Source organism: Macaca thibetana, chromosome 14 (genome assembly GCF_024542745.1).
Source record: "Macaca thibetana thibetana isolate TM-01 chromosome 14, ASM2454274v1, whole genome shotgun sequence".
NCBI classification, from domain to species: domain Eukaryota; kingdom Metazoa; phylum Chordata; class Mammalia; order Primates; family Cercopithecidae; genus Macaca; species Macaca thibetana.
In genome coordinates, this window is record NC_065591.1 from 18013647 (window position 1) to 18039810 (window position 26164).

The 26164-nt window shown below is 43.8% G+C and overlaps 2 protein-coding genes across 23 annotated transcripts in view; one reads left to right on the forward strand and one right to left on the reverse strand.

The window, feature by feature from the left end:
- PTPMT1 (protein tyrosine phosphatase mitochondrial 1) overlaps window positions 1–26164 on the reverse strand; it is a 212582-nt gene that overhangs the window by 77497 nt on the left and 108921 nt on the right. The window contains exon 1 of one of the 4 annotated variants that reach the window (XM_050759200.1): window positions 21387–21390. The exons of 2 other annotated variants lie outside the window; for them this stretch is intronic. The gene's annotated coding sequence lies outside the window, so the exon portion shown is untranslated. Of the gene's footprint in view, window positions 1–18062; window positions 18067–21386; window positions 21391–26164 lie in introns of those variants that run through there. One more of the 4 variants, XM_050759201.1, reaches the window with a different exon arrangement.
- CELF1 (CUGBP Elav-like family member 1) overlaps window positions 1–26164 on the forward strand; it is a 101967-nt gene that overhangs the window by 69578 nt on the left and 6225 nt on the right. For 10 of the 19 annotated variants that reach the window (XM_050759162.1, XM_050759156.1, XM_050759160.1 and 7 more), the window contains 12 exons: window positions 8620–8807; window positions 10390–10472; window positions 10832–10880; window positions 13143–13277; window positions 14135–14214; window positions 14800–14961; window positions 19049–19124; window positions 20574–20702; window positions 21048–21161; window positions 22491–22676; window positions 25103–25246; window positions 25975–26141. In XM_050759162.1, coding sequence (XP_050615119.1) covers window positions 8630–8807; window positions 10390–10472; window positions 10832–10880; window positions 13143–13277; window positions 14135–14214; window positions 14800–14961; window positions 19049–19124; window positions 20574–20702; window positions 21048–21161; window positions 22491–22676; window positions 25103–25246; window positions 25975–26102 — 1464 coding nt within the window. In that variant the 5' untranslated portion in view covers window positions 8620–8629 and the 3' untranslated portion in view covers window positions 26103–26141. The remainder of the gene's footprint in view (window positions 1–8619; window positions 8808–10389; window positions 10473–10831; window positions 10881–13142; window positions 13278–14134; window positions 14215–14799; window positions 14962–19048; window positions 19125–20573; window positions 20703–21047; window positions 21162–22490; window positions 22677–25102; window positions 25247–25974; window positions 26142–26164) is intronic. The other 9 variants (XM_050759158.1, XM_050759149.1, XM_050759150.1 and 6 more) reach the window with 3 other exon arrangements.

Here is a 26164-nt window from a genome sequence, read left to right on the forward strand (position 1 = left end):
CCTGGCCCAAAATTTCTCAGTATTGTCTGAGACTGGGCGCTAATCTAGGTAGTAGTTTATGCAAGAGCCTTCCGATCTCCATGTTCCCTGCCTTATTTCATCCTCTAGATTATTTTTAGGTATCTTTTAAAAGGACAGATCTGATCATTCACTTAATCTAAAATCTTGGAATAAACTCCAAGCCTGTCTATATAACATGGAAAGCCCTTCACTGGGTCTCTCTGACCTACCTCTTTATTCTTGTCAACTTTCTAGTATGATCCCCTCTGTTTCTGTACTCTTTCCACAACTTTCTCAAGTCCTTTTTCTCCCTTCTAATGTTATCCCACTCTTCCACTATCTCCTCAGTCCTTACCATTTCTTCGTCACCCTTAGGCCTCTTTCCTCCATGCCATGTTGCACTTTTTCTACTTACCTACTCTATGCAGCTGAAATCTCTGCACACACACCTCCCCCTCCTCCAATAAAGTAAAATCATATTAGCCACTTCTTTCATAGAACTTTTAAACATTCCTTTATAGGATTTGTAGAGGATTATAGTTGTGCCCTTCTACTTTTTCAGTGACATTGCCTCAAGGTCACATATTGCTCAGTCTTATAGAGCCCTGTAGTGTGTAGTATCTGGCACCATAGCAAAAGCTTGGGTATTACAGTTGAGAATGATATTAAAGATGATTGCAGAGATAAGATCTCCAGATCTTCATACCTCAGGCAAGAAGGCTGAAAACCTTTTTTTTTTTTTTTTTTTTTTTTTTTTTTTTTTTTTTTTTGAGACGGAGTCTCGCTCTGTCGCCCAGGCTGGAGTGCAGTGGCGCGATCTCGGCTCACTGCAAGCTCCGCCTCCCGGGTTCACGCCATTCTCCTGCCTCAGCCTCCCGAGTAGCTGGGACTACAGGCGCCCACAACCGCGCCCGGCTAATTTTTTGTATTTTTAGTAGAGACGGGGTTTCACCGTGGTCTCGATCTCCTGACCTTGTGATCCGCCCGCCTTAGCCTCCCAAAGTGCTGGGATTACAGGCGTGAGCCACCGCGCCCGGCCTGAAAACCTTTAAAAGCATATTGTTAGCTATTCTATTGTTGGATGGTGAATTTAAATTATTATTGTCTTTATTGTGCTTAGAGATAGCTTTTTCTAGTACCTAACACCCCACATGATAGGAAGATTGCCCTTTATCCAAATGAAAATTACTTTCTCACAGCGTAAATGTATTATTCTGTCTTGTTCTCACTAGGGAGCAGCTGGTAAGTAACACAGGCCAGTGTTTCTGGGCCCTTTTTATTCTGATGCACTTCTGTTCCAGTTTTTCCACAGCACTGTATGTGAGCCAGAGGGACCTTGTATATAAGGGTGGGTGGTGGCTGAAGTTTGGAATGCAACAAGTATTTTTGCCTGCTGGGGAGGTGGAGGGATTGGTAAGTATCTGAATTTTTTCTATTTGTATAGTTTAAGGGAAGTCAACAGGTAATGGAAGGGGGGGAGTGAAAAAATTAATAATGAAAGGTTTCAGGAATTATTTTTAAACAGGTCCCATTTGAAGGTCTTGTTTGGCTGCAAGGAACAGATGTCCACTCAAGCTAGCATGTATGAAAGGGCTTTCTTATAAGGACTCAGGTGGACTGAACTGTCATCTAATCAGGAACTCTGCAGCTAGAAAACCTAGAAACTGTATCTTTCTGACCCCAGGATACACAACTGCTCACTTTACATGTGCCTCCTTTCTACTCTTAACTACCTTATAACTTTGGTTGCAACATGGCCTTTCTTCAGATCCCTTCTCCCTCCCCTCCACATTGAGACATAATTCACATACTATAAAGTTTACCCTTTAAAGTGAGCAATTCAGTGATTTTAGTATATACAAGAGTTGTGTAACCATTTCCACTATTTAATTGCAGAACATTTCATCACCCCAAAAGAAACCCTGTTCCTAAAAGCAACCATTCCCCTCTTCCTCCCCACATCACCCTTCCCCCATCCCCATTCCTAAGCAACCACCAACCTACTTTCTTTTTTTTTTTTTTTTTTTTTTTTTTTTTTTCCCCCTTGGAGACGGAGTCTCAGTCACCCAGGCTGGAGTGCAGTGGCCGGATGTCAGCTCACTGCAAGCTCCGCCTCCCGGGTTCACGCCATTCTCCTGCCTCAGTCTCCCAAGTAGCTGGGACTACAGGCGCCCGCCGCCACGCCCGGCTAATTTTTTTGCATTTTTAGTAGAGACAGGGTTTCACCGTGTTAGCCAGGATGGTCTCCATCTCCTGACCTCGTGATCTGCCCGCCTCGGCCTCCCAAAGTGCTGGGATTACAGGCGTGAGCCACCGCGCCTCGCCACCAACCTACTTTCTGTCTGTAGATTGCCTGTTCTGGGCATTTCATATAAATGGTAACATATACTATGTGGCCTTTTGTGACTGAGTTCTTTTACTTAGCATAATGTTTTCAAGGTCTTTGTTGTAGCGTGACTCATTATCTTTTGACCACAGTACTTTGCACTTCTCCATTTAACCCATGCTATCTCTAGTTGCAACTAAATTAAATTTAAATAACTTAGTGGCTGTCGTATTGCCCAGTGCAGCTGTAAAGGAGCTTGATTGGCCAGCCGTGTTTTTGTTTTAAGCATAGGTCAAGGGTCTTAAGTTTCTGGCCAGCCAATGGATCAGCTTGCCATTGGGTTAAGACACACCCCCTGGTTTAGTCACTTGGGGCCAGAGGATGGGAAAAAAAGTGGAATAGAACATTTGTGCTGCCCCTGAGATAGGCCTGGGATGGGGAAATTTTGAGAGGGGAAAGGAAAGGAGAAAGAGAAGAGAGTGTTCAAGAATTTTGAAGAAATACATACTTTGAAAATACGGATCTTTGTTGTTCCTTCGTGTGTCTCTTCCCAATTGTGTCCCTATTGTATTTTCTCATAGTATGTGTCAGCAGAAATCAAGGTAGACGAGATAGCCTCTCGTCCTGAATTTTCATAGTTGCTCATTCTTAATAATGGCAGCAGAAGCAACAGTGAGAGCAACTACCTCCTCAGGTATTATTACTGCTTCTGCTGCCAGTAGTAGAAACATAAAAAGAGAGGGGATAGGTTTCATCCCTTTCCCCTAAAACACTTGCCACTTTCTCATCTTCCTCCTTTTCACATTCTTGCAGGCCGTGATTTGCCTTTCTTATATCCTGTTCCCAGGTCAGGGCTGGCAGTACTGCTCCAGGAAATAGGAATTTCCGTAGACTGGCCTCTTAGGAATGACAGGGACACTATAGATACCTCTCCAGGGAACTGCTGAATTCACTGGTTCTTGAGTGGAGATGATAAATATATATAACTCTCCATCGAATGGGGAAGTAAAGCACAAATTTGAGAATGTATTTAGTGATACATAAAGTAAGTGGCTGATGTGGTGGCTGATGTGTAGCCAGATGGCTTTTTTAATACAATGGTCACTTTTAATGACAAGATGCATATTGGAAGTATATGTGGAAGAGGGAGAGTGTTGTTGTTTCTCTTCAGATACAATATCAGAGAAAGTTTGTGACTGCTTATTACATACACATGGGTATACATGCAGTTGTTGCTATACCTGGATAGTGCTTCTCAAGCTGTGGTAAAGGACCATATCTCTCCCCACCCCCATCCCCCACTCCCTTGAAAAATACAGTGAAAATGAAGTAGGGGAAAAAATAAGGTACAAGCTTGTATTTTATATTTATTATTATTAGATTGAACAAATACAAAATTGCTCAGTCTAATTTCTGTAAAAATTTCTGTAAGAGTTAAGTTTGAAGATTGCCGCTGGTCCTTAGGCCATACTTTTGGTTTTTTGTTTGTTTGTTTGTTCGTTTGTTTTTAAGATAGTCTCGCTCTGTTGCCCAAGCTGGAGTGCAGTGGCGAGATCTTGACTCACTGTAGCCTCCGCCTCCCAGGTTCAAGCGATTCTCCTGCCTCAGCCTCCCAAGTAGCTGGGAATACAGGTGTGTGCCACCACGCCCAGCTAATTTTTATTTTTTTAAAGTAGAGACGGGGTTTCACCATATTGTTCAGGCTGGTCTCAAACTCCTGACCTCAAGTGAGCCATTGTGCCCAGCCTCTTGGGCCACACTTTGAACAGCACTACTCTACGGGAGTCTTCTGGCTATTGAATTGGTATATAAACAGGGAAGGGGAGGTTCATGGTGTAGGTAGACATGAAAAAATAGAGAAGGATTTGGAGAGCTAAAGAAGAATCTAGAATCTTGAGTCTCTGCTAAACTTTTGGGTAAACTGTAATCTACGTATATTGACTTGTGTTTATGCTTTAGCACTAAACAGGATGCAAAAGTTTAGAATTGACACACAAACAACAGAGGGAAGGGGCATGCTGAGAGCAGTTGCCTCCAGTGTAATACAGATTGATAAAACTGCTTTTCAGAAATAGCCGTCAGCTTCCTTATCAAAACGTTTTCTGGGCACCATTGAGGTTCTTTGTTAACTCTGTCTAGAATAGAAATATAGTGAAAGATTAGCAACATTTTAGTAAAATGCTATTACAACTGGTAATTAAAGTTGTCGGGACAGGTTGTAGGGAGTAACAGCCAGTGTTTCACTAGTCATAGGGCTGCCTTTTTTTTTTTTTTGGAGACAAGATCTCACTCTGCCACCCAGGCTAGAGCGCAGTGGCCCCATCTCAGCTCACTGCAACCTCCGCCCCCCAGGTTCAAGCGATTCTCATGCCTTAGCCTCCCAGGTAGCTGGGATTACAGGTGCACGCCACCACACCCAGCTAATTGTTTTGTATTTTTTGGTAGAGACGGAGTTTCACCATGTTGGTCTCAAACTCCTGACCTCAAGTAAGCCACCTACCTCAGCCTCCCGCAGTGCTAGGATTACAGGCGTGAGCCACCATGCCCGACCATAGGGCTTTATTCATCATGGTAGCTGGTTTCTGTTGCAACATTAGGATTAAGCATTTAAAAGCAGTCACATTATGTTTTTGCCATGACCTGCCACACGTTTTAAATTAATAGATTACAGGAAAACCAGTAAGATGATGCCGTCTAAAACACTCAAAAGAAAATAGGCCAGGTGTGGTAGCTCATGCCTATAACCCCAGCACTTTGGGAAAATGAGGTGGGAGAGTTATTTGAGCGCGGGAGTTTCAGACCAGCCCTTGCAACATAGTGAAATCCTCTCTCTACAGAAAATGTTAAAAACTAGCCAGGTGTGGTGGCGCACACCCGTAGTTCCGTCTACTGGGATTGCTGAGGTAGGAGTATCGCTTGAGCCTGGGAGGTCGAGGCTGCAGTTAGCTGTGGTCATGCCACTGTACTCCAACCTGGGTAACAGAGCGAGACCTTGTCTTTAAAAGAAAATGGCCTACTGATCCTGTGGCAATCAAATAATCATAGGAGATAATAGTTGCTCTTAAATTTGGGTGCTGTTTTTGTGCATAAGCACTCATTTTATCAGAGCTAATTGGTTAAATGGGAACTGTTGAAACTTAAATTTCTCCCTTCGCACATTTGAGTGCTTACTTTGAACCAGAATACTATACTAGGTGTGGTTACAGGAATGAATAGGAAATAAAATAGTTTCTGCCTGCAAGGAGCTGTCAGTGTAATTGGGAAGAGGTGGATACAGCCCGATTATGTTCAAAGTTGTTAAGCATAATTTTAATGCTAAAATTTCCACAACAAAGGTGGAAATTTAGTACTGTTGGAGTCCTAGGATTGTAGCTAATCAGTTAACCTGGAAGAATATGGGGAGCCTTCACAGATGTAGGGTCAGGAATTGGTTTATATGCCATTTGTCTTATAGCTTTTGAATTTAGATAGTGCTAGAGTCATCAAAAGTGATGTGAGAATAACCCCTGTAAGTATTGAATTATAAAAGATTCAAGGCTGGGTGTGGTGGCTCAGGCCTATAATGCCAGCACTTGGGAGGTCAGGGCAGGTGGATCACTTGAAATCAGAAATTCAAGACCAGCCTGGCCAACATGGCAAAACCCCAGCTCTACTAAAAATACAAAAATTAACCAGGCATGGTGGCTTATGCCTGTAATCCCAGCTACTCAGGAGGCTGAGGCATGAGAATCACTTGAACCTGGGAGGTGGAGGTTGCAGTGAGCTGAGATTGTGCCACCACACTCCAGCCTGGGCGACAGAGAGAATCTGTCTCAAATAAAAAATAAAGAAATAAGCCGGGCACAGTGGCTCCTGCCTATAATCCCAGCACTTTGGGAGGCCAAGGCAGGCAGATCACCTGAGGTCAGGAGTTTGTGACCAGCCTGGCCAACATGGCAAAACCCCATCTCTACTAAAAATACAAAAATTAGCTGGGTATGGTGGCACGCGCCTGTAATCCCAGCTACTTGGGAGCCAGGCAGGAGAATCACTTGAACCCAGGAGGCAGAGGTTGCAGTGAGCCGAGATGGCACCATTGCACTCCAGCCTGGGCGACAGAGCGAGACTCCATTTCAAAAAAAAAAGAAAAGAAAAGAAAAGAAATATGTAGTACTTAAAAGAAGTTGAGCTACTTTCACAGATTCAGCATTCTTAAGGATCTTCAGACACTATTCAGAAGATAGTGGTGGAAAAATGATTTTTTGTTGTTGTTTAAAGACAGCTGGCACATTGGCTGGGTGCAGTGGTTCACGCCTGTAATCCAGCACTTTGGGAGACCGAGGTGGGCGGATCAGCTGAGGTCAGGAGTTCGAGACCAGCCTGACCAACATGGTGAAACCCCATCTCTACTAAAAATACAAAATTAGCCAGGCATGGTGGCACATGCCTTTAATCCAAGCTACTTGGGAGGCTGAGGCAGGAGAATTGCTTGAACCTGGGAGGTGGAGGTTGCAGTGAGCTGAGATCTTGCCATTGCACTCCTGCCTGGCCAATAAGAGCGAAACTCAGTCTCAAAAAAAAAAAAAAAAAAAAAAAAACAAAAAAAAAAAACTAGCATGTTATTTGGGATTGGATATTAGAACCTGGCAATTTTTAATATGATTTTTGGATTAAGCAAATACTAATAGAAAAGCTAATAGTGCTAGTTATTTGGAATTTAAGTTATTAATGGTTTAGATAAATGTTCAGAGTTCAATTTAGAAACAAATAGGAAGAAGGACTTTGAAATAGATGGTATGAGGCCAGGTGCGGTGGCTCACACCTGTAATCCCAGGACTTTGGAAGGCCGAGGCGGGTTTATCACCTGAGGTCAGGAGTTCGAGACCAGCCTGGGCCAACATGGTGAAAGCCCACCTCTACTGAAAATACAAAAATTAGCTGGGCATGGTAGCGGACACCTGTAATCCCAGCCACTTGGGAGGCCGAGGCAGGAGAATTGCTTGAACCCAGGAGGTGGAGATTGCTATGAGCTGAGATCGGGCCATTGCACTCCAGCCTGGGCAACAAGAGTGAAACTCCGTCTCAGAAAAAAAGATAGTATGTTCTGAGTGGAAACATCTATAGTGTAAGAATTCACCTAGGTTGTTTACAGTGGCAAGGTAGGAATGAGGGTATTAAAATAGCTGATTATCCTTCAGGTCCTAAAGGTAATAAAACTGAAATAGGAGAATTACAAGTACAATGTGATAGTACTAGAGAAATTTGGGATCGTTAAAATGGTTTCACTCAGTAAGGGAATCTAACTGGTCTTAGAGTAATAGCAGTAAATTGGATAACTCAGAAACAAAATCTAGAATGATGGTAACATTGTTTATGTTCATTGCACAATCATCTGGAAATTTAAGAGGCAGAGCTCTGTTTTGGTCGGGAGACCTAACTCAAGAGCATTATGATTATACATGAGTCAGCTGCATTCAAAGGCCAGCATTCTAGTCCTTAGTTTAAGCCTTGGAAATCAAGTGTTTCTGTTCTAACTTCTACTGAAAGGAAACTTCACCTGTCATTGTATACATTGAAGTGTTCTGACTCTTACTTGTAATCAATAGTCCTCTGTTATTTTATGGGCCTTTTTTTAGTGTTTGTTTTGTTACCCATGCTTGAAAGTTATTAAAACTTGATCTTGTTTTGGGAGTTTTACCCTTTAAGTTCCTCCTCTAATATGATAATTCTCATGCTAGATAAGAAATGTACAGGCCGGGCGCGGTGGCTCAAGCCTGTAATCCCAGCACTTTGGGAGGCCGAGACGGGCGGATCACAAGGTCAGGAGATCGAGACCATCCTGGCTAACACGGTGAAACCCCGTCTCTACTAAAAAATACAAAAAACTAGCCGGGCGAGGTGGCGGGCGCCTGTAGTCCCAGCTACTCGGGAGGCTGAGGCAGGAGAATGGCGTGAACCCGGGAGGCGGAGCTTGCAGTGAGCTGAGATCCGGCCACTGCACTCCAGCCTGGGCGGCAGAGCGAGACTCTGTCTCAAAAAAAAAAAAAAAAAAAAAAAAGAAATGTACATTGTCAGTTCCCTGGTAACAGCTGGGATGTCCCAATCAGAATGGTGACTTTAGTTTGGCATCTGATGGAATGGGTGGTCATGGTGAGAGAGAACCAAGGAACTCTGGTAAACTGAATAGAAGAAGTGAAGGAAGTGGATTTTTTTCCCCTGCATTCTCAGAAGTAGTTAAGATCATTAAAGAAAAGAAAATTTCCTCTGGAAGGCAGCATTATTACATAATGGAAGTTTCATTTTATCTCACACAGCTCAAAGAAAATGAACGGCACCCTGGACCACCCAGACCAACCAGATCTTGATGCTATCAAGATGTTTGTGGGCCAGGTTCCAAGGACCTGGTCTGAGAAGGACTTGCGGGAACTCTTCGAACAGTATGGTGCTGTATATGAAATCAACGTCCTAAGGGATAGGAGCCAAAACCCTCCTCAGAGCAAAGGTCAGGGCTTTGGGTTTTGGTTTATCTTATTTTTCCCACTGACTCTCAGAGCAGGTGAGGGCTTTGGGTTTTTGACAGGATACAAAAAATTGGTTTTTTATATGTAATTTCTTTCGTATGCATTCTCTCTGTCATTGCCAGAATACTCCTGTCTATCTGTTGGAAAAAATCTGTCGTTTTATAGTAGTAATATCTTGTAATCCAAATATATTTAATGGCTTTAAAAAGTTAAGATGTTAGCATGAGGATAATTTGTAAATTGGATCTTGGGCAGTGCTTTGTGAGGGCTCTAAATTTAAGAGACAGACTCACGTGTCTCATTTGACCTCGGGAACAGAATGACGAAGATAAAATTGAAGTAAACCACATAAAGTTATCTTTAGTGTTTGGGCTAGCATAAGCTGAAAGAGAAAAACTGTCCACATACCTGTAGGTTTCTTGTTAGTATTACAGAGGCCTTGCAGGATGATTTATCAAACAGAAAGGATTTGTTTAGGCAGCTTGTTTGCTGTTGCCACAAAGTGAACAGGAGAAGAAGAAAGGTGGAGCTGATTCCAGAATTGCCTAGCAGAGTGGAAGTTTCACAGGACTGATGGTAGATAGGTACTAACTTTGCCCCATATACACACAGACCTGTTCTTATTTTCCATTTTACCAGTTTTCAGGTAATTCTCTGTGAAAGCTCTCCAACAGTGCAAATGTGAGCAAACATGATTGTCATAGTGAAACCAGCTTAATAGCAGAGGATCTAGAAGCAGAGGAATTACTTTCTCTTTTTGGCATAGTTAACTAAAAATATAAAGTATAATAGTTTCTGAACATGACTGGCAATATAACCTTCAGTAATTTATAATTCTAACTGCTGCAGCATTATTAAAAAAAAAAAATCTATGTTGTATCTCATGAGAATATGGGAGTGTCAGAACGTTTAAGCCCAAGATTTACAAGATATACTTCCTCTCCTCCTACCCTAAATAAAGATTCAAAGCACAAAATCTACAGATCTGAGGCAGCACCATGTGCTTTTAGAAGCTTAATTATATTTGATGAGAACCAAGAGTCCAGAAAAAGATGTTAAGAGGTGCTTGCTCTTAAGTCATTTTATAATTTAATAAGTGATAATTATGTTTGAGGCATATGGTAGAATCTGGCTACGAAGTAGGGAGTGGTTTATTCTGAGAGAGCAGGGAAAGAAAGAGTTCCTGGTAGACTACAGGCTGCAAAAGTATAGAGCCCCATCTGTCTTCTTGTCTCATATACCACCTGGTGTTCCAAGTAGGGTAGCTTGAGTCAAATGGCACATGACCTTTCTTTATAAGAGAAGTCATCTTTTACAGAGAAGTTATATGAGCAGCTAAGTAAGATGGTGTAACTAGGAGGAGACTAAAACAATAAAGTGTATAGAAAATAATCTTATTCCCCTGCTAGATATTCATATTCATTCCTTTCCACTGCCCTCCCCCTCTCTCTAATTTTAATAAACCCAGCCCTCTTTGAAGATCTGATATGTCAGTGGAGGAAGGGTTGCTGTAGGAATTCTCTGCTTTCGAAGTTTTATTTTATGAAATCTTATTTATTGCAGGGTGCTGTTTTGTTACATTTTACACCCGTAAAGCTGCATTAGAAGCTCAGAATGCTCTTCACAACATGAAAGTCCTTCCAGGGGTAAGAAAGCTCCCACTAGTAAATGGAAATGTGGTAACTTTGATATATGGGATATACTTACACATATCAGGCACACACTGAAAACCATTTTGGGGAAAACGTAATTTCCGCAGGAATTGATGTAAAGGAAGACATAAAGGGAGCACTTCAAAGATTACCTGACAGTAGTTCTCTCTCAGCCAAGAGTCTTGTGTATTTGACTTCTTGACTCACCTTTCATTTTCTGGGGAAAGATCATGAAGCAGACATGAGTTCAGAGAGAACTCTTTAAAGCTCTAGTTCTGGTATTTTAGAGTCTGTATGTATTTCTGAATGCCATTAATATATACAGTGATAATAATCATATTTTTCCTTTTTAGATGCATCACCCTATACAGATGAAACCTGCTGACAGTGAGAAGAACAATGGTAAGCAAATGTATACACTCTTCCCCTTAAGATTTTCTGCCTAGGCCAGGCGTGGTGGCTCACACCTGTAATCCCAGCACTTTGGGAGGCCAAGGCTGGTGGATTGCTTGAGGCTGGAGTTCGAGACCAGCCTGGCCAACATGGTGAAACCCCGTCTCTGCTAAAAATACAAACATTAGCTGGGTATGGTTGTGCATGTCTATAATCCCAGCTTCTCAGGAGGCTGAAGCATGAGAATCTCTTGAACCCAGGAGGCGGAGGTTGCAGCGAGCCGAGATCATGCCAGTGTATTCCCGCCTGGGCAACAGAGTGAGACTCTGTCTCAAAAAATAATTAAAAAAAAAAGATTTCTGCCTAGTTTATTTGCTTTTCTTAGGATATCTGAATGGAATTGTGCTTTAAGTAATCCGTTGTCTGAGTTGTGTCAGTTTTTTCTTTAAAGTCTGATAAATAGAAAAACAGAGTTGACAGAGAAATATTATAAGAACGTTGTAGAATGAACTGGAGTATACTTGGTCAGTATAATATCTTTTGGACAGGAATGAGGGGGCAAAATGAACAAATTAGGAAGGAGAACTTAATTCTCAGGAAAATAGTCAAGTCTGGGTGACGTAGCTCATGCTTGTAATCCCAGCACTTTGGGAGGCCAAAGAGGGCGAATCACCTGGCCAACATGGTGAAACTCCGTCTCTACTAAAAATGCGAAAATTAGCTGAGTGTGGTGGCGCATGCCTGTAATCCCAGCTACTCAGGAGGCTGAGACAGGAGAATCGCTTGAACCCAGGAGGCGGCGGTTGCAGTACGCTGAGATTATGCCACTGCGCTCCAACCTGGGCAACAGAGCAAGACTGTGTCTCAAAAAAAAGAAAAAAAAGTCAGAAAAGTAGACAGTTACACTCACTGAAAGGTGTGTTCTCTTCCACTTGTCATATCAAGTAAGTGTGAAAACCTCTTCTTTCTTTAGTAGTGTTGCTAGTAAGAGCAAACAATGCTGGCTGGGCACAGTGGTGCACACCTATAATCACAGCACTTTAATAGGCTGAGGCTGGAGGATTGTTTGAGCCCAGGAGTTTGAGACCAACCTTGGTAATAAGAGTGAGATCTCTCTGCAAAAAATTGACTGGGTGTGGTGGTACATACCTGTGGTCCCAGCTATTCAGGAAGCTGAGGTGGGAAGATTGCTTAAATCCAGCAGGTCAAGGCTGCAGTGAGCCATGATCATGCCACTGCACTTCAACCTGGGTGACAGTGAGACTCTTGTCTCAAAAAGAGCAAACAATTACAAAGGACTAGGGAAGATGCCAAGTACTTTGCATTTAATAGCAACTGCTACCCTTTGAAGTAAACCTGATTATTCCTATTAGTTAGATGAGGAAACAGGCACAGAATGGTTAAGTAACTTTCACAAGATTACAAAGCTACCGTATTTCATCTAAATGCTTCTAATTATAATTTTAAGATAATGTTGGTTATAAGGAGAGATGTGAAGCCGGGCATGGTGGCTCACGCCTGTAACCCCAGCACTTTGAGAGGCCGAGGCGGGTGGATCACCTGAGATCAAGAGTTCAAGACCGGGCCGGGCGCGGTGGCTCAAGCCTGTAATCCCAGCACTTTGGGAGGCCGAGACGGGCGGATCACGAGGTCAGGAGATCGAGACCATCCTGGTTAACACGGTGAAACCCCGTCTCTACTAAAATATACAAAAAACTAGCCGGCCGAGGTGGCGGACGCCTGTAGTCCCAGCTACTCGGGAGGCGGAGGCAGGAGAATGGCGTGAACCCGGGAGGCGGAGCTTGCAGTGAGCTGAGATCCGGCCACTGCACTCCAGCCTGGGTGACAGCGCGAGACTCCGTCTCAAAAAAAAAAAAAAAAAAGAGTTCAAGACCAGCCTGACCAATATGGAGAAACCGCGTCTCTACTAAAAATACAAAATTAGCCAGGCATGATGGTGCATGCCTGTAATCCCAGCTACTCAGGAGGCTGAGGCAGGAGAATCGCTTGAACCCGGGAGGCAGAGGTTGCGGTGAGCCGAGATCACGCCATTGCACTCCAGTCTGGACAACAGGAGCAAAACTCTGTCTCAAAAAAGGAAAGAAAAGAAATGTGAAAAATATGAAAAACAAATGTGTGTCTTGGAATCTGTAAAATGTGGTATGAAGGCACAGAGCCAGGATTCAAACCCAGGCGGTCTGGCTCCCGAGTCTGTGCCACATTGCTTCTTTTCATAGTAATATTCAAGTCTTTTGTGTTTTACTCTCTTAGCAGTGGAAGACAGGAAGCTGTTTATTGGTATGATTTCCAAGAAGTGCACTGAAAATGACATCCGAGTCATGTTCTCTTCATTTGGACAGATTGAAGAATGCCGGATATTGCGGGGACCTGATGGCCTGAGCCGAGGTAGATACAGTTTTAGCTTTTAAATAATCTTTTGGTTTTTTTATTTTGGTTTGGTTTGGGGTTTTTTTTTGGAGACAGGGTCTTGGTCTATCTCACCCAGGCTGGAGTGCAGTGGTGCCTTCACAACTCATTGCAGCCTGAACCTCCCAGAATCAGCCTCCTGAGTAGCTGGGACCACAGGCATGTATCACGACAACCAGCTAATTTTTAAATTTTTTAGAGAGAGAAGGTTTCCCTGTGTTGCCCAGGCTGGTCTTGAACTCCTGGACTCAAAGGATCCTATCATCTTGGCCTCCCATAGTGCCGGGATTATAGGTGTGAGCCACTGCACCGGCCTTGGAATCTTTTTAATTGGACCAGTGGAAACTAGCCACAGTGATTCCCTAGCCAACATGGTCCGGTCAAGATAAAGAGGTTGGGCCTGCTGCTTCCTGCTGTGTATCTATGTCCTGTCTTGACTCCTCCTATCAGTTCATTCTTTTTGTCTCCTAGCCCCTCTAAGGAGTCTACATTCTATATTTCATTGTCATGTATTAAAATTTTCTCTTTTGGTGCTTTGCAAGATTCTTGATGCCAAAATGGAAATATTTTCTTCTCCCATTTTCTTTTATTTTCAAGAGGAACTAGAGGATATGATTCCTCCTTTCTCCTGATAGGCATTTTTTTTTTCTGTCAGTGGTTCTCTGTTTTTTCATTATAGCACATATCACCCTGTTGCAACATACTAGCACATGATCCCCTGAAAACAAGGACTGTGTCTGTATTGCTAGCATGATAGTCAGCACATAGTAGGTGCTCAATTAATGTCTGTCAGAGAAATGAATGAATGCATGAGTTACTGACTCTTCTCTTACCAGGTTGTGCATTTGTGACTTTTACAACAAGAGCCATGGCACAGACGGCTATCAAGGCAATGCACCAAGCACAGACCATGGAGGTAGGGAGCAGATAGGTGATGGGGAAAATTTCTCAGCTTGGGAATGCTGGGACAGTTGGCTATTAAAGTCCAGCAGCATATGCAGCATCTGATTGCCCAGAAAGTTAAACAGCCAACATCTTAAAGTTAAAAACCACTGATTTCTTTAAAATTAACATACTGGAAATGCTCTCCCCACCCCTTTTTTTGAGATGGGGTCTGTCTTTGTCACCTGGGCTGGAGTGCAGTGGGAAGATCATGGCTTACTGCAGCCCCAGCCACCCAGGCTCAAGCGATTCCCCCTACCTCTGCCACCCAAGTAGCTCGGACTACAGGTACACACCAGCACGCCTGGTTAATTTTTGTATTTTTTTAATAGAGACAGTTTTGCCATGTTGCTCAGGCTGGTCTAAAATTCCTGGGCTCAAGTGATCCGCCCACCTCAGCCTCCCAAAGTGTTGGGATTACAGTCTCTTGTGTCTAGCACGAGGAGAATCATTTGGCAATGAATGAAATTAGAATGTAACCTGCATGCCATCCAAAAGGAAGATTTTTTTCTTTTCCCAGGTGGAGGAATTTGACCCTTTGGTTTTGGTCTTTTCACAGGGTTGCTCGTCACCCATGGTGGTAAAATTTGCTGATACACAGAAGGACAAAGAACAGAAGAGAATGGCCCAGCAGCTCCAGCAGCAGATGCAGCAAATCAGCGCAGCATCTGTGTGGGGAAATCTTGCTGGTCTAAATACTCTTGGACCCCAGTATTTAGCAGTGAGTCTTTGTGGTTTGCTTTCTGCAGACTGTGCAAGCTCCCAGCTGTTTCTTCTTCTGCTGTCCCTAGCTAACAAACACAGTGGCATTTACAACTTTTGGCATATAGAAATTATATGTAAAAATTCAGGTAGTACTATTTCTTTTAGTCCTGTTAGTCTCTCTCTCTCTCTCTCTCTCTCTCTCTCTCTCTCTCTATATATATATATATATATATATGTCTCTGGACATGCATCTCTGGTTATATCTTGAGGCTTTTGCTGCAACTGAAGTGGATTCCTGGTTTCCCATTTTAAAGATTTAGAAACATCTTGTGTCCTTACTTCCAAGAAAGAAATTCCTTAGGGAATCTCAGCCACCAGTGTCTTTCTCCATATCTCTTTCTACCAGATGTAGAGGGCATCATTAAAATCCTTATTGAGTCTTTCCTAAAGAGTATGATAAATGTTTCTTTCAGCGGACTTGAGAGATCAAGAGATTTTTTTTTTTTTTTTTTTTTTGCTTTATTTATTGATTTATTTTTTGTAACGGAGTCTCACTCACTCTGTTGCCCAGGGTGGAATGCAGTGGCACAATCTTGGCTTACTGCAACCTCCGCCTCTGGAGTTCAAGTGATTCTCCTGCCTTAGCCTCCCAGGTAGCTGGGACTACAGACGCACACCATCACACCCAGCTAATTTTTGTATTTTTAGTAGAGATGGGCTTTCACTGTGTTGGCCAGGCTGGTCTCAAACTCACGACTTCAGGTGATTCACCCTCCTTGGCCTCCCAGAGTGCTGGGATTACAGGTGTGAGCCACTGCGCCTGGGTGAGATCAAGAGATTAACATGAACATTTTTAAATGAGCATTACAGGTGTGTATTCAAGTTTACTACATTGTAAATAGACTTCCTTTATTTTGATCTCCCTGTTGTGGTGAGCCAAAAGAAGGTTGTCTAGTCCAAAAGAAGGTCTGGCCCCAATTTGTGATTTAGATTTACTAGGTCTGCAATATATATGTTACAGGGGATTATTAACGGAAAAGAATTGGAGCCAGCACAAGACACTTAAAACCACCCATCTGTGAGTCAAAGAGGAAAAAGGTCATCTTAGGCTATTACTGGTGAAACCACTAGATTTGTATGGATGATACAAAAATATTCCCATAGAAATAGCTAGTATAGTCATTTATTCCTCATTCTTTCAAGTATTATTCTGTATGGAAACAGACAAAAGGCACTGATTTCTGTCTCCCAGTACTGAATTTTGGTTTAGTTCCAGTGGTTTTCATATTTCTGGTATCTTATAAGAAATCCCAGTTTAGGCTGGGCACTGTGACTCACACCTGTAATCCCAACACTTTAGGAGGCTGAGGCGGGCGGATTGCCTGAGGTTGGGAGTTTGAGACCAGCCTGGCCAGCATGGTGAAACCCTGTCTACACTAAAAATACAAAAAAATTGCGTAGGCGTGGTGGCAGGTGCCTGTAATCCCAGCTACTCAGGAAGCTGAGGCAGGAGAATGGCTTGAACCCAGGAGGCAGAGGTTGCAGTGAGCCGAGATTGCACCATTGCACTCCAGCCTGGGCAATAGAGCAAGACTCTGTCTCAAAAAAAAAAAAACCCCATTTCATCCTAGCAGGGTGAAGTTTTTTAAAAAAAAATATAAAGAGTGTTTATTTCTTTTTTTTCCTTTTTTTTCTTTTTTCTTTTTTTTGAAGCCTCGCTCTGTTGCCCAGGTTGGAGAACAGTGGTGCAATCTCTGTTCACTGCAACCTCCAACCCCCAAGTAGCTGGGATTACAGTCATGGGCCACCACGCCTGGCAAATTTTTGTAGTTTTAGTAGAGACAGGGTTTTACTATGTGAGCCAGGCTGATCTCAAACTCCTGACCTCAAGTGATTTGCCTACCTCACCCTCCCAGAGTGCTGAGATTACAGGCGTGAACCACTGCGTCCGGTTATATTTCAACAGAATAAATTGTTTCTTAGTGCTGAAAAATTGCTTATACGTTCAGAAAATTCAGAGAGATTTTAGTCGTCTGCAGAAATGATGATGCTTTGAAAATGGTCTACATGCTATGCATTTGCTTTTCTTAGAGACTTTTGGAGCCCCCTTTTAGGGAAGGTTAACCTTTTTGTTGTCATTGCCATTACCAGCAAGTACATGATGGCGTATGTTTTTTTTTTTTTTTTTTTTTTTTTTTTTTTTTGAGACGGAATCTGGCTCTGTCGCCCGGGCTAGAGTGCAGTGGCCGGATCTCAGCTCACTGCAAGCTCCGCCCCCCGGGTTTACGCCATTCTCCTGCCTCAGCCTCCCGAGTAGCTGGGACTACAGGCGCCCGCCGCCTCGCCCGGCTAGTTTTTTGTATTTTTTTTAGTAGAGACGGGGTTTCACCGTGTTAGCCAGGATGGTCTCGATCTCCTGACCTCGTGATCCGCCTGTCTCGGCCTCCCAAAGTGCTGGGATTACAGGCTTGAGCCACCGCGGCCGGCCATGATGGCGTATGTTGAGAGCTGTGTTCTCTTTGTTTTGGTTAGACATGATTCTCGCCCTAAGAGCTAACCTCATTTGGAGGGAAAGGCAGGGACCAAGTACAGTATTCACAGTCTACCAGTTAGGACTGAATACATTGCCCAAGGTGTTTGAGAAGAAAAAGCCTGGGTGCAGTGGCTCATTTCTGTAATCCCAGCATTTTGGGAGGTCGAGGCAGGCGAATCACCTGAGGTTAGGAGTTTGAGAACAGCCTGACCAACATGGTGAAACCCCATCTCTACTAAAAATACAAAAATTAGCTGGGCGTGGTGCATACCTGTGGTCCCAGCTACTCGGGAGGTGGAGGCAGGAGAATCGCTTGAACCTGGAAGGTGGAGGTTGCAGTGAACTGAGATCACGCCATTGCATTCCAGCCTGGTGACAGAGTGAGACTCTGTCTTTAAAAAAAAGAAAAAAAAGTAAACGTGGGTGCTAGTCGACTGTGTGATAGTACATCATCATTAATTATGAGGTTCTTTCTAGACTCTGTGGACTTGAATTAGCGAGGCTCTACTGTCCTGGAGGAGTTGGTTTTAATCTTTTTATCCTTTGAGAAGTGGTGGGAAAAAAGGGTGTGAAGGTGGATTTTTCCCCCCATTCTGTTCCTGGAGGTTTGTAGACCTCCTAAAACTTATCCGTGATCTCTAGCCTGGAAGGATTCGCAGTGACAGAGAAACCAGGTCAGATGTTTATAGGAATGGGAAACAGGTTGAATAAAAAGGATCCTGTACAAGAATACCAGTTTTCCATAAGCAATATTAATTGGGTTTAGTTGGAGCAAAAGTTTTCAGCAAGCTGGTTAGATTTGCCAACATACAAAGTAAACTAATGCCATAAACTCAGGGACAGGCCCTCTTACTTTGTCATGGGGCAATCATTGAAGGAGAACATACTCTGAACCTGGTATAGACTAATCCATTAGTCATTTGATCATCTGCAACAGTGAAAACCAATTTGGAGGGGAGGAAGTAAATAAAGTTGGATAGATGTGTAGCTGTAGTGATTATTAGTCATGTAGTCCATTGTGACCAGTAAAGGGTAACTCCAAGAAATACTAGGAAATGTTTAGATTTGATATTTAAAATAGTTGTGTGAAGTAGAAATTGGGTATCCAGATGGAAACAATCTGCAGAGTGAGATGTGTGGACCTAACTAAGGAGAACTTGGAGAGGGTAACTGGAAATGGCAGTCATTCATTCGCAGACAAAAATCACAGTTGACTGCATAGTTGCTCAAGTTTAGCTTATTGTCCCCAAGCTTAGTACTTCTGTCCTCTGCTGTGCTGAATTCTACTGCCCAGGGACTTGAGGTCTGCTCAGTACTCAGTGAACATACTATCTAGGCCAGTGCTTTAACTGTGTGTTTTTTGTTTTTTGTTTTTTGTTTTTTTTTTTTTTTTTTTTGTCCTGTGCTGTCATAAGCCTCATGTTTCTGTTGTGTTGGCTTGGGTTCTTGTCTTTGACTTTCTTCTCTCTGGGGGCCTCTGCACTCTCGCTTTGCTGTGCTGTAGAGTTATCCCAGATGCAGAACCAGCCCTCACTCTCACTCTTGTTCTGTTTTTTGGTGTAATGTCTAGCTTTATTTGCAGCTCCTTCAGCAGACTGCCTCCTCTGGGAACCTCAACACCCTGAGCAGCCTCCACCCAATGGGAGGTAAGTGTTTCACAGCTGCAGAGGAGCAGCAGCACCCAGGCCAGCAGACTCAGCTAACAACAGTCTTGGGAGTTTGGCATCGTTTCTGTGAAAACATTTTTTTGCTTATTATGTAAACCTGACCTAAGATGAACATCCCAGGACTCAGTTGCCTTGTCTCTATACAGTGGCTCTATTGCTAGTTGATGCCACATTGCTCTCACGTTATCTGGTGCCTCCTAACCTTTTAGGTCACTGTTGGAGAAGAATATGGAAAAGGACTGTTTAGCTCCTATAGACTGAGTCCATTCTGATAAGGGGAAAGAACTGCAAGAACTCTTTATTTCCATTTTAAAGTGACTTTTCCAGTGACTGCAGAAAAGTCAAAGATGGCTTCCATGCAAATGGCCTACCTTGAAGCTTCTAGAACCCAGGCAGTTAGTTTACCTGTGTATCTTATACTTGTTGTTTCTTAGGTGAATTCCTATTTTGTTGTTGCTATTAACGTACACAGAAAACTTAAATGGAGTGCCTCAACAAACCTGAGCCAGGGGCCACCAGGAGTCGGTGGGGGGTAGGGCATGGGGCAACTTCAAAGCTGCCTGTGCCTACACCCTCTGCATTGGATTTAGGCTAGGTCAAATGTGCATTTGAGAAAGGTGTAGTTTTCAGTGAACTGCATTTTGTTGTTTGGAAATTTTTGATAGTAATTCACTTTGTCTTAGGAAATTATAGTTGGCTATATTTTTGGAAAGTTGCTAGATTGTAATCTATATTATATTTTAATTCTCATTTACTCTTTCCACTCCCCCCACCTCTCACCCCATCCATCTTTCCGTTGTCTAGTAAATGGTTTGCAGCATCGACAGCACAGTTTAGATTTCTTCCTCCCCTTTCAACTGTGTTGCCTAGGCTCTACTTGGAAGTCTTTCACTCAGTGATTGTTCCTCTCTCCTCTTTCTGGTGATGAATCTGCTGTTCAAGCGGTGGTGTCTTTATTCTTTGTGTCATTGCTGCTCTCCTGTGTTCTCCCTTGTTTCTTCCTGGGCCTTTTGCATCTGCCGCGTTTTCTGCGTGTTCCCCTCTGTTACAGAGAGCGAATCCCCTGTAAAGTGTGAGTGAGGGGCCTGGATGCAGTCCCATTCTGTGCTGTAGGCATTGTTCTCCTGTGCTCCTGGCCCCATGGTAGGCAGTTTTTCTTGGTTTCCTAATTGCCCACACCTTTATTAATGTACATTTGGTGTGGTTTGCTATTGGATTAGCCATCTCTTCTCTGAGGAAATGATTTCAAGTTTCTTAATGAGTGATATCTGAATATTTTTTGGAGCCCTGTAATGTTGTTTGTAAGGCTTATCTAGAACAGTTCCTCTTTGTCAGGAACCTGCCCTCTGCCAGTGTGTGCTTGTCATTGCTGGAATGGATATGAAGCACCCTTATCTGCTGGCTAATCTCTTGCTTTGGATGTTGCAGGGTTGAATGCAATGCAGTTACAGAATTTGGCTGCACTAGCTGCTGCAGCTAGTGCAGCTCAGAACACACCAAGTGGTACCAATGCTCTCACTACATCCAGCAGTCCCCTCAGCGTGCTCACTAGTTCAGGTAAGCGTGAGGATGACCCACTGTGCCGTTATGTGCCTTGGACAGATCCTTTGTTTTTAAAGGCAGAGTCTAGGAAGGGAAAATAGTTAACACCTGTTTCCAGAGAGGTCAGATTATGAGCAACAAATTTTCAAATGTCATCTTCTGAACTTAAGAGAAATCTTCCTGATTTTTAATATGCTGTGGCCATTGTCTCTGTCCTGGAAGGACAGTTATTAGAATTAGTAACTGAAAACCCCTTTGCAAATAGCATACTTGGATAGTGACACTCTTTCTTATATTTGGCTCTTGTTGACAAGAGAATGCAAGTGATGGGTTGAATTTTAACTCCTGGATTTCTAATAGCAGGGTCCTCACCTAGCTCTAGCAGCAGTAATTCTGTCAACCCCATAGCCTCACTTGGAGCCTTGCAGACATTAGCTGGAGCAACGGCTGGCCTCAATGTTGGCTCTTTGGCAGGTAAGGGGCAGCCCCTGGCTGTCATCAGACCATTCTTTGTGCAGGTAGCACATCTTAACCCTGGTAGGGGCACCACTGGAATGATTGCAGTGGCCCAGTGAAGTTAAAAATAATCATGGGGGCCAGGCGTGGTGGCTCACGCCTCTAATCCTTGCACTTTGGGAGGCCAAGGTGGGCGGATCACGAGGTCAGGAGATCGAGACCATTCTGGCTAACATGGTGAAACCCCGTCTCCACTAAAGATACAAAAAAATTAGCCGGGTGTGGTGGCAGGCGCCTGTAGTCCCAGCGGGAGGCTGAGGCAGGAGAATGGCGTGAACCTGGGAGGCAGAGATTGCAATGAGCCAAGATTGCGACACTGCACTCCAGCCTGGGTGACAGAGGGAGACTCTGTCTCAAAAAAAAAAAGGGGGGGTGTGGTGGATTTTTTATTCAGACCTGAGTTAAATCCCGCCTCTGTCCCTTAGCTAGCTATAACTTTGGACCACCTTTCTAAGGACATTTTCTCATCTTTGAAGTGGGAATAATAGAATACTTTGAAGGGTTGTTAAAAATTAAATGAGGCCAGGTGTAGTGGCTCATACCTATAGACCCAGCAGTTTGGGAGGCCAGAGCAGGAGAATCACCCTAGGTCACGAGTTCCAGACCAGCCTGAGCAACATAGTGAGAACTCCATCTCTACAAAAATTATCTGGGTGTAGTGGTGCATCCCTGTAGTCCCAGCTACTTGGGAGGCTGAGGCCAGGAGGATTGCTTGAGCCTGGGAGCTTGAGGCTTCAGTGAGCTATGATTGTACCACTGAACTCCAACACAAAGTGAAACTCTGTCTCCAAAAATAATAATAATAATAATAATTGGAACATAAAGTGCTGCTGAGCACATTGCATAGTACAGTGGCTGACACATAGAATGTACTCAGTACCTGTTAGTTGCTCTTTTAATGGTAGGGTTCATCCTCATCTTGTCAGAAATCACATGTACCCCTTTGAGTTCGCAGTCCTGGGACTCTTCTTTTATGGCATTCTAGCTCATTATGAGAAAGTGGCAGAATAGCCAGATAGAATATGGAGCCTGTCATTCCACAGATTGGATGAAGGTAATGGGGAGCACCACACCCACGTATGGCATTTCTTAATGTCCCCATTAGCAAGGCCTGGCGAATGTCCTGAAATCTAGCCAGTCAGATAGTTTCTTCTCAGGGAGAAACTAAGAGGGAGATAAAGGGAAGAACTTTGGAGTTTTCCCTCTTCTAGATGGCCCTGAGTAGACTTGTCTTTGGCATCAGTTTAGTCTTTCCAGTATATTAATACTTCTCTTCCTCCAACCAAGGAATGGCTGCTTTAAATGGTGGCCTGGGCAGCAGTGGCCTTTCCAATGGCACCGGGAGCACCATGGAGGCCCTCACTCAGGCCTACTCGGGTATCCAGCAATATGCTGCTGCTGCACTCCCCACTCTGTACAACCAGAATCTTCTGACACAGCAGAGTATTGGTGCTGCTGGAAGCCAGAAGGAAGGTGAGTGCAAAGGGAGATCGGGGTCAGGTATGGGGGTATTCCTCCTTCTATACCAGAACTGAAAGGCAGAGCAAAGGCTGAGGGAACCAGTTAGGTCTTCAGACCATTGTTTTTCTTTGATAGTGTCAAATGTAGACTGAGAAACCCTGTGAAATGTGATCTGCTTTTGAAAAGTTTTCTGGATGTGTCTCAGATCAGAACCTCTGTGTGCCCTCTTGGAATGGGGCTCCAGTTTTTAGACGAAGCAACAGACACTGACCTTATCGCATCTGACACATTTGACAAGAATCTGTTTCTGTTAGGAGGTCTTCTCTACACATTACAAATCTATCAGAGGGTCTTCTGTCTGGATGTCTTCTGTCTCAGTGTCCCTTTTAGCTATGTCATTTGGCATTTTCCTCACTTTCTGATCGATGTTTGTCCTGATTGAAGACAAACCGAGGGGTGATGGGACAGTTTGGCCCATGAGTTGATGGAGTGGGAAGTATGTCATTTGACACAAATGGTATTCAATTTAGGAGAAAAAAAAAATTAGGAGAAACCGTCTAGCCAGAAAGAGGCCTGAAGGTGACTTACATGAATAGAAAGTCCTGTTGACACCTCTGTGCTCAGATTTGACTGGGTTTTTATAACCAGGAGCTGGTATAAGCACTAATGTAGGAAAAAGATGAGTGTCCTCTTATCACAGCAGAAAGAAGTCCTGGTTCATCTCTCCTCACTTGCTCTGAATCACATATCCCCTAGGGATGTGGTAGTAGGAGAACGTAGCGTGAACCAATATTTTTGTGGAGATAGACAATAAATAAATGAGGGCATGAGGTGTTTCAGATGATCCTCTGGAGAATGATAAGCAGGGAAGAGAGATAGGGAGTGTCAGAGGCACTGCATTTTATGCAGAATGCTCAGAGAATGTCTGTCTAAGTTGACATTTAAGCAGAGAACTGAAGGAAGTAGGAAGCAAGCCATGCCTGAATCTAGAGAAAGAAGAGTAACAGGGGCATAGGAAAAGCAAGTACAGAGGCCCTCAGGCAGCAAAGTTCCCTGATATGTTTGACAGAAACAAGGAGGCCAGGGTGGCTGGAGAATGGCTGGGCTGCAATTGTAATAAAACTTTTTGGTTAGAAAATCATTGAGTAGGCTGGATGCAGTGGCTCATGCCTGTAATCCCAGCACTTTGAGAGGCCAAGGCGGGCGGATCATGAGATCAGGAGTTCCAAACCAGCCTGACCAACATGATGAAACCCGATCACTACTAAAAATACAAAAATTAGCTGGGCGTGGTGGCGCCTGTCTGTAATCCCAGCTACTCAGGAGGCTGAGGCAGGAGAATCACTTGAACCCGGGAGGCGGAGGTTGCAGTGAGCCGAGATCATGCCACTGCACTCCAACCTGGGTGACAGAGCGAGACTTCATCTCGGAAAAAAAAAGAAAAGAAAGAAAGAAAATCATTGAGTATAAGTAATCAGATGAAGAATGTGTATTCTGCTTTTAAGCTCAGTGTTAATCATGGGTGCATTTTTAAAACTAATTTCTTTTTATTGTCCAATTTACATATGATGAAACTCACTGATTTTGGCATAGAGCTATATGAGTATTGACAAACAGACCCAGTCCTGCAACCATCACCACAGATTAAGAACATTTCCGGCCAGGCACGGTGGCTCACGCCTGTAATCCCAGCACTTTGGGAGGCCGAGACGGGTGGATCACAAGGTCAGGAGATCGAGACCATCCTGGCTAACCCGGTGAAACCCCGTCTCTACTAAAAAATACAAAAAAAACTAGCCGGGCGAGGTGGCGGGTGCCTGTAGTCCCAGCTACTCGGGAGGCTGAGGCAGGAGAATGGCGTGAACCCGGGAGGCGGAGCTTGCAGTGAGCTGAGATCCGGCCACTGCACTCCAGCCTGGGTGACAGAACGAGACCCCGTCTCAAAAAAAAAAAAAAGAACATTTCCATCACCCCTAGAAATTCCCTTGTGCCCCTTTGTACTCATTCCCTGCTTCTACATCTTGCGTCTGGCAACTACCCATCTGTTTGCTGTACCTGTGGTTTCTAGGCATTATTTGGAAACCTGTTTTGTTTTTAACCCCTTTTCACCCCCTCTTCTGTGTTCCTCTCTGAGCCTGCAGTCTCTGTTCTCCTGCTCCACACACAAGTCGGCCTGCTTTATTATCCCAGCACTTCTCCTCCAGGTAGAATTCTCACATCCTCAGTGAGATGGAGCTTGGCTGAATGTGAGGGAAGGAATCTGTTTTAATGTTTGCCCTTTGGTTTCTTGCTTTGTATTTAGAGAATCTGTTTAGTTCCCCAGATGAATCTTTACTTTTGGGGATTGTGATGGTTTTAACATAGGTGGAAATGAGGAAGACCACTGGTGACGAGCATGTTTGACACTGATACCTTTCCAATTCCTGGGTATTTTGAAGGTCCAGAGGGAGCCAACCTGTTCATCTACCACCTGCCCCAGGAGTTTGGCGATCAGGACCTGTTACAGATGTTTATGCCCTTTGGGAATGTCGTGTCTGCCAAGGTTTTCATAGACAAGCAGACAAACCTGAGCAAATGTTTTGGTATGTTGGCTTCTTTCTGGTGTCAGGGTGGGATTAGTATTTTACCACTGAGAAAGAAGGAGCTCACTGTAGAAAGAGCTGGATATGAGTTTGGGCTGTTGTTTTAACTTGGCCATGGGCAGGTCATATAACCTCTTTTTGAGCCCCAATTTCTCATTGCTGTAGTGTAGGTAAGGATTTCTACCCACACTGTTGCTCCAGAGAGAAAAAATAATATATGGAAAATGGTTTGCAAAAAAACCTTAAAACTCCAGGTTTGTGCCAATGAGTCCCAGTACTTTGGGAGGCCAAGGCAGGAGGATCACTTGAGCCTAGGAGTTTGAGACCAGCCTGAGCAACAGAGTGAGACCTCATGGCTACAAAAAATTAGCCAGACATGGTGGCGTGTACCTGTGTTCCCAGCTACTCGAGGCTGAGGTGAGAGGATCACCTGAGCCCAGGAGGCCGAGGTTGCAGTGAACCATGATCACACCACTGTACTCCAACCTGGGTGACAGAGCAAGACCCTGTCTCAAGAAAAAGAAAAAAACCTTAAAATTACCATGTAGATGTTAAGTGATACTATTAAGAACCTAATTTATTTCATATGATATAATGTGCAGATTTCTTGTCCCTGCTGAGTAAAATTGGGATTTTAGATGAAGCACATAAGGTATCTTGCATAAGGAGGACTGAGAATCTCCTTGCCTCATTATGTCCCTCACCTAGGTTTCTGCTTGGACACACAGGTTTTGTAAGTTACGACAATCCTGTCTCGGCCCAAGCTGCCATCCAGTCCATGAACGGCTTTCAGATTGGCATGAAGCGGCTTAAAGTACAGCTCAAACGTTCGAAGAATGACAGCAAGCCCTACTGAGCGTGCTCCCCTCTGAGACTGGAGTGAGAGGGTCTTCTGGTAAGTGGGGGAGGAGCACCCTT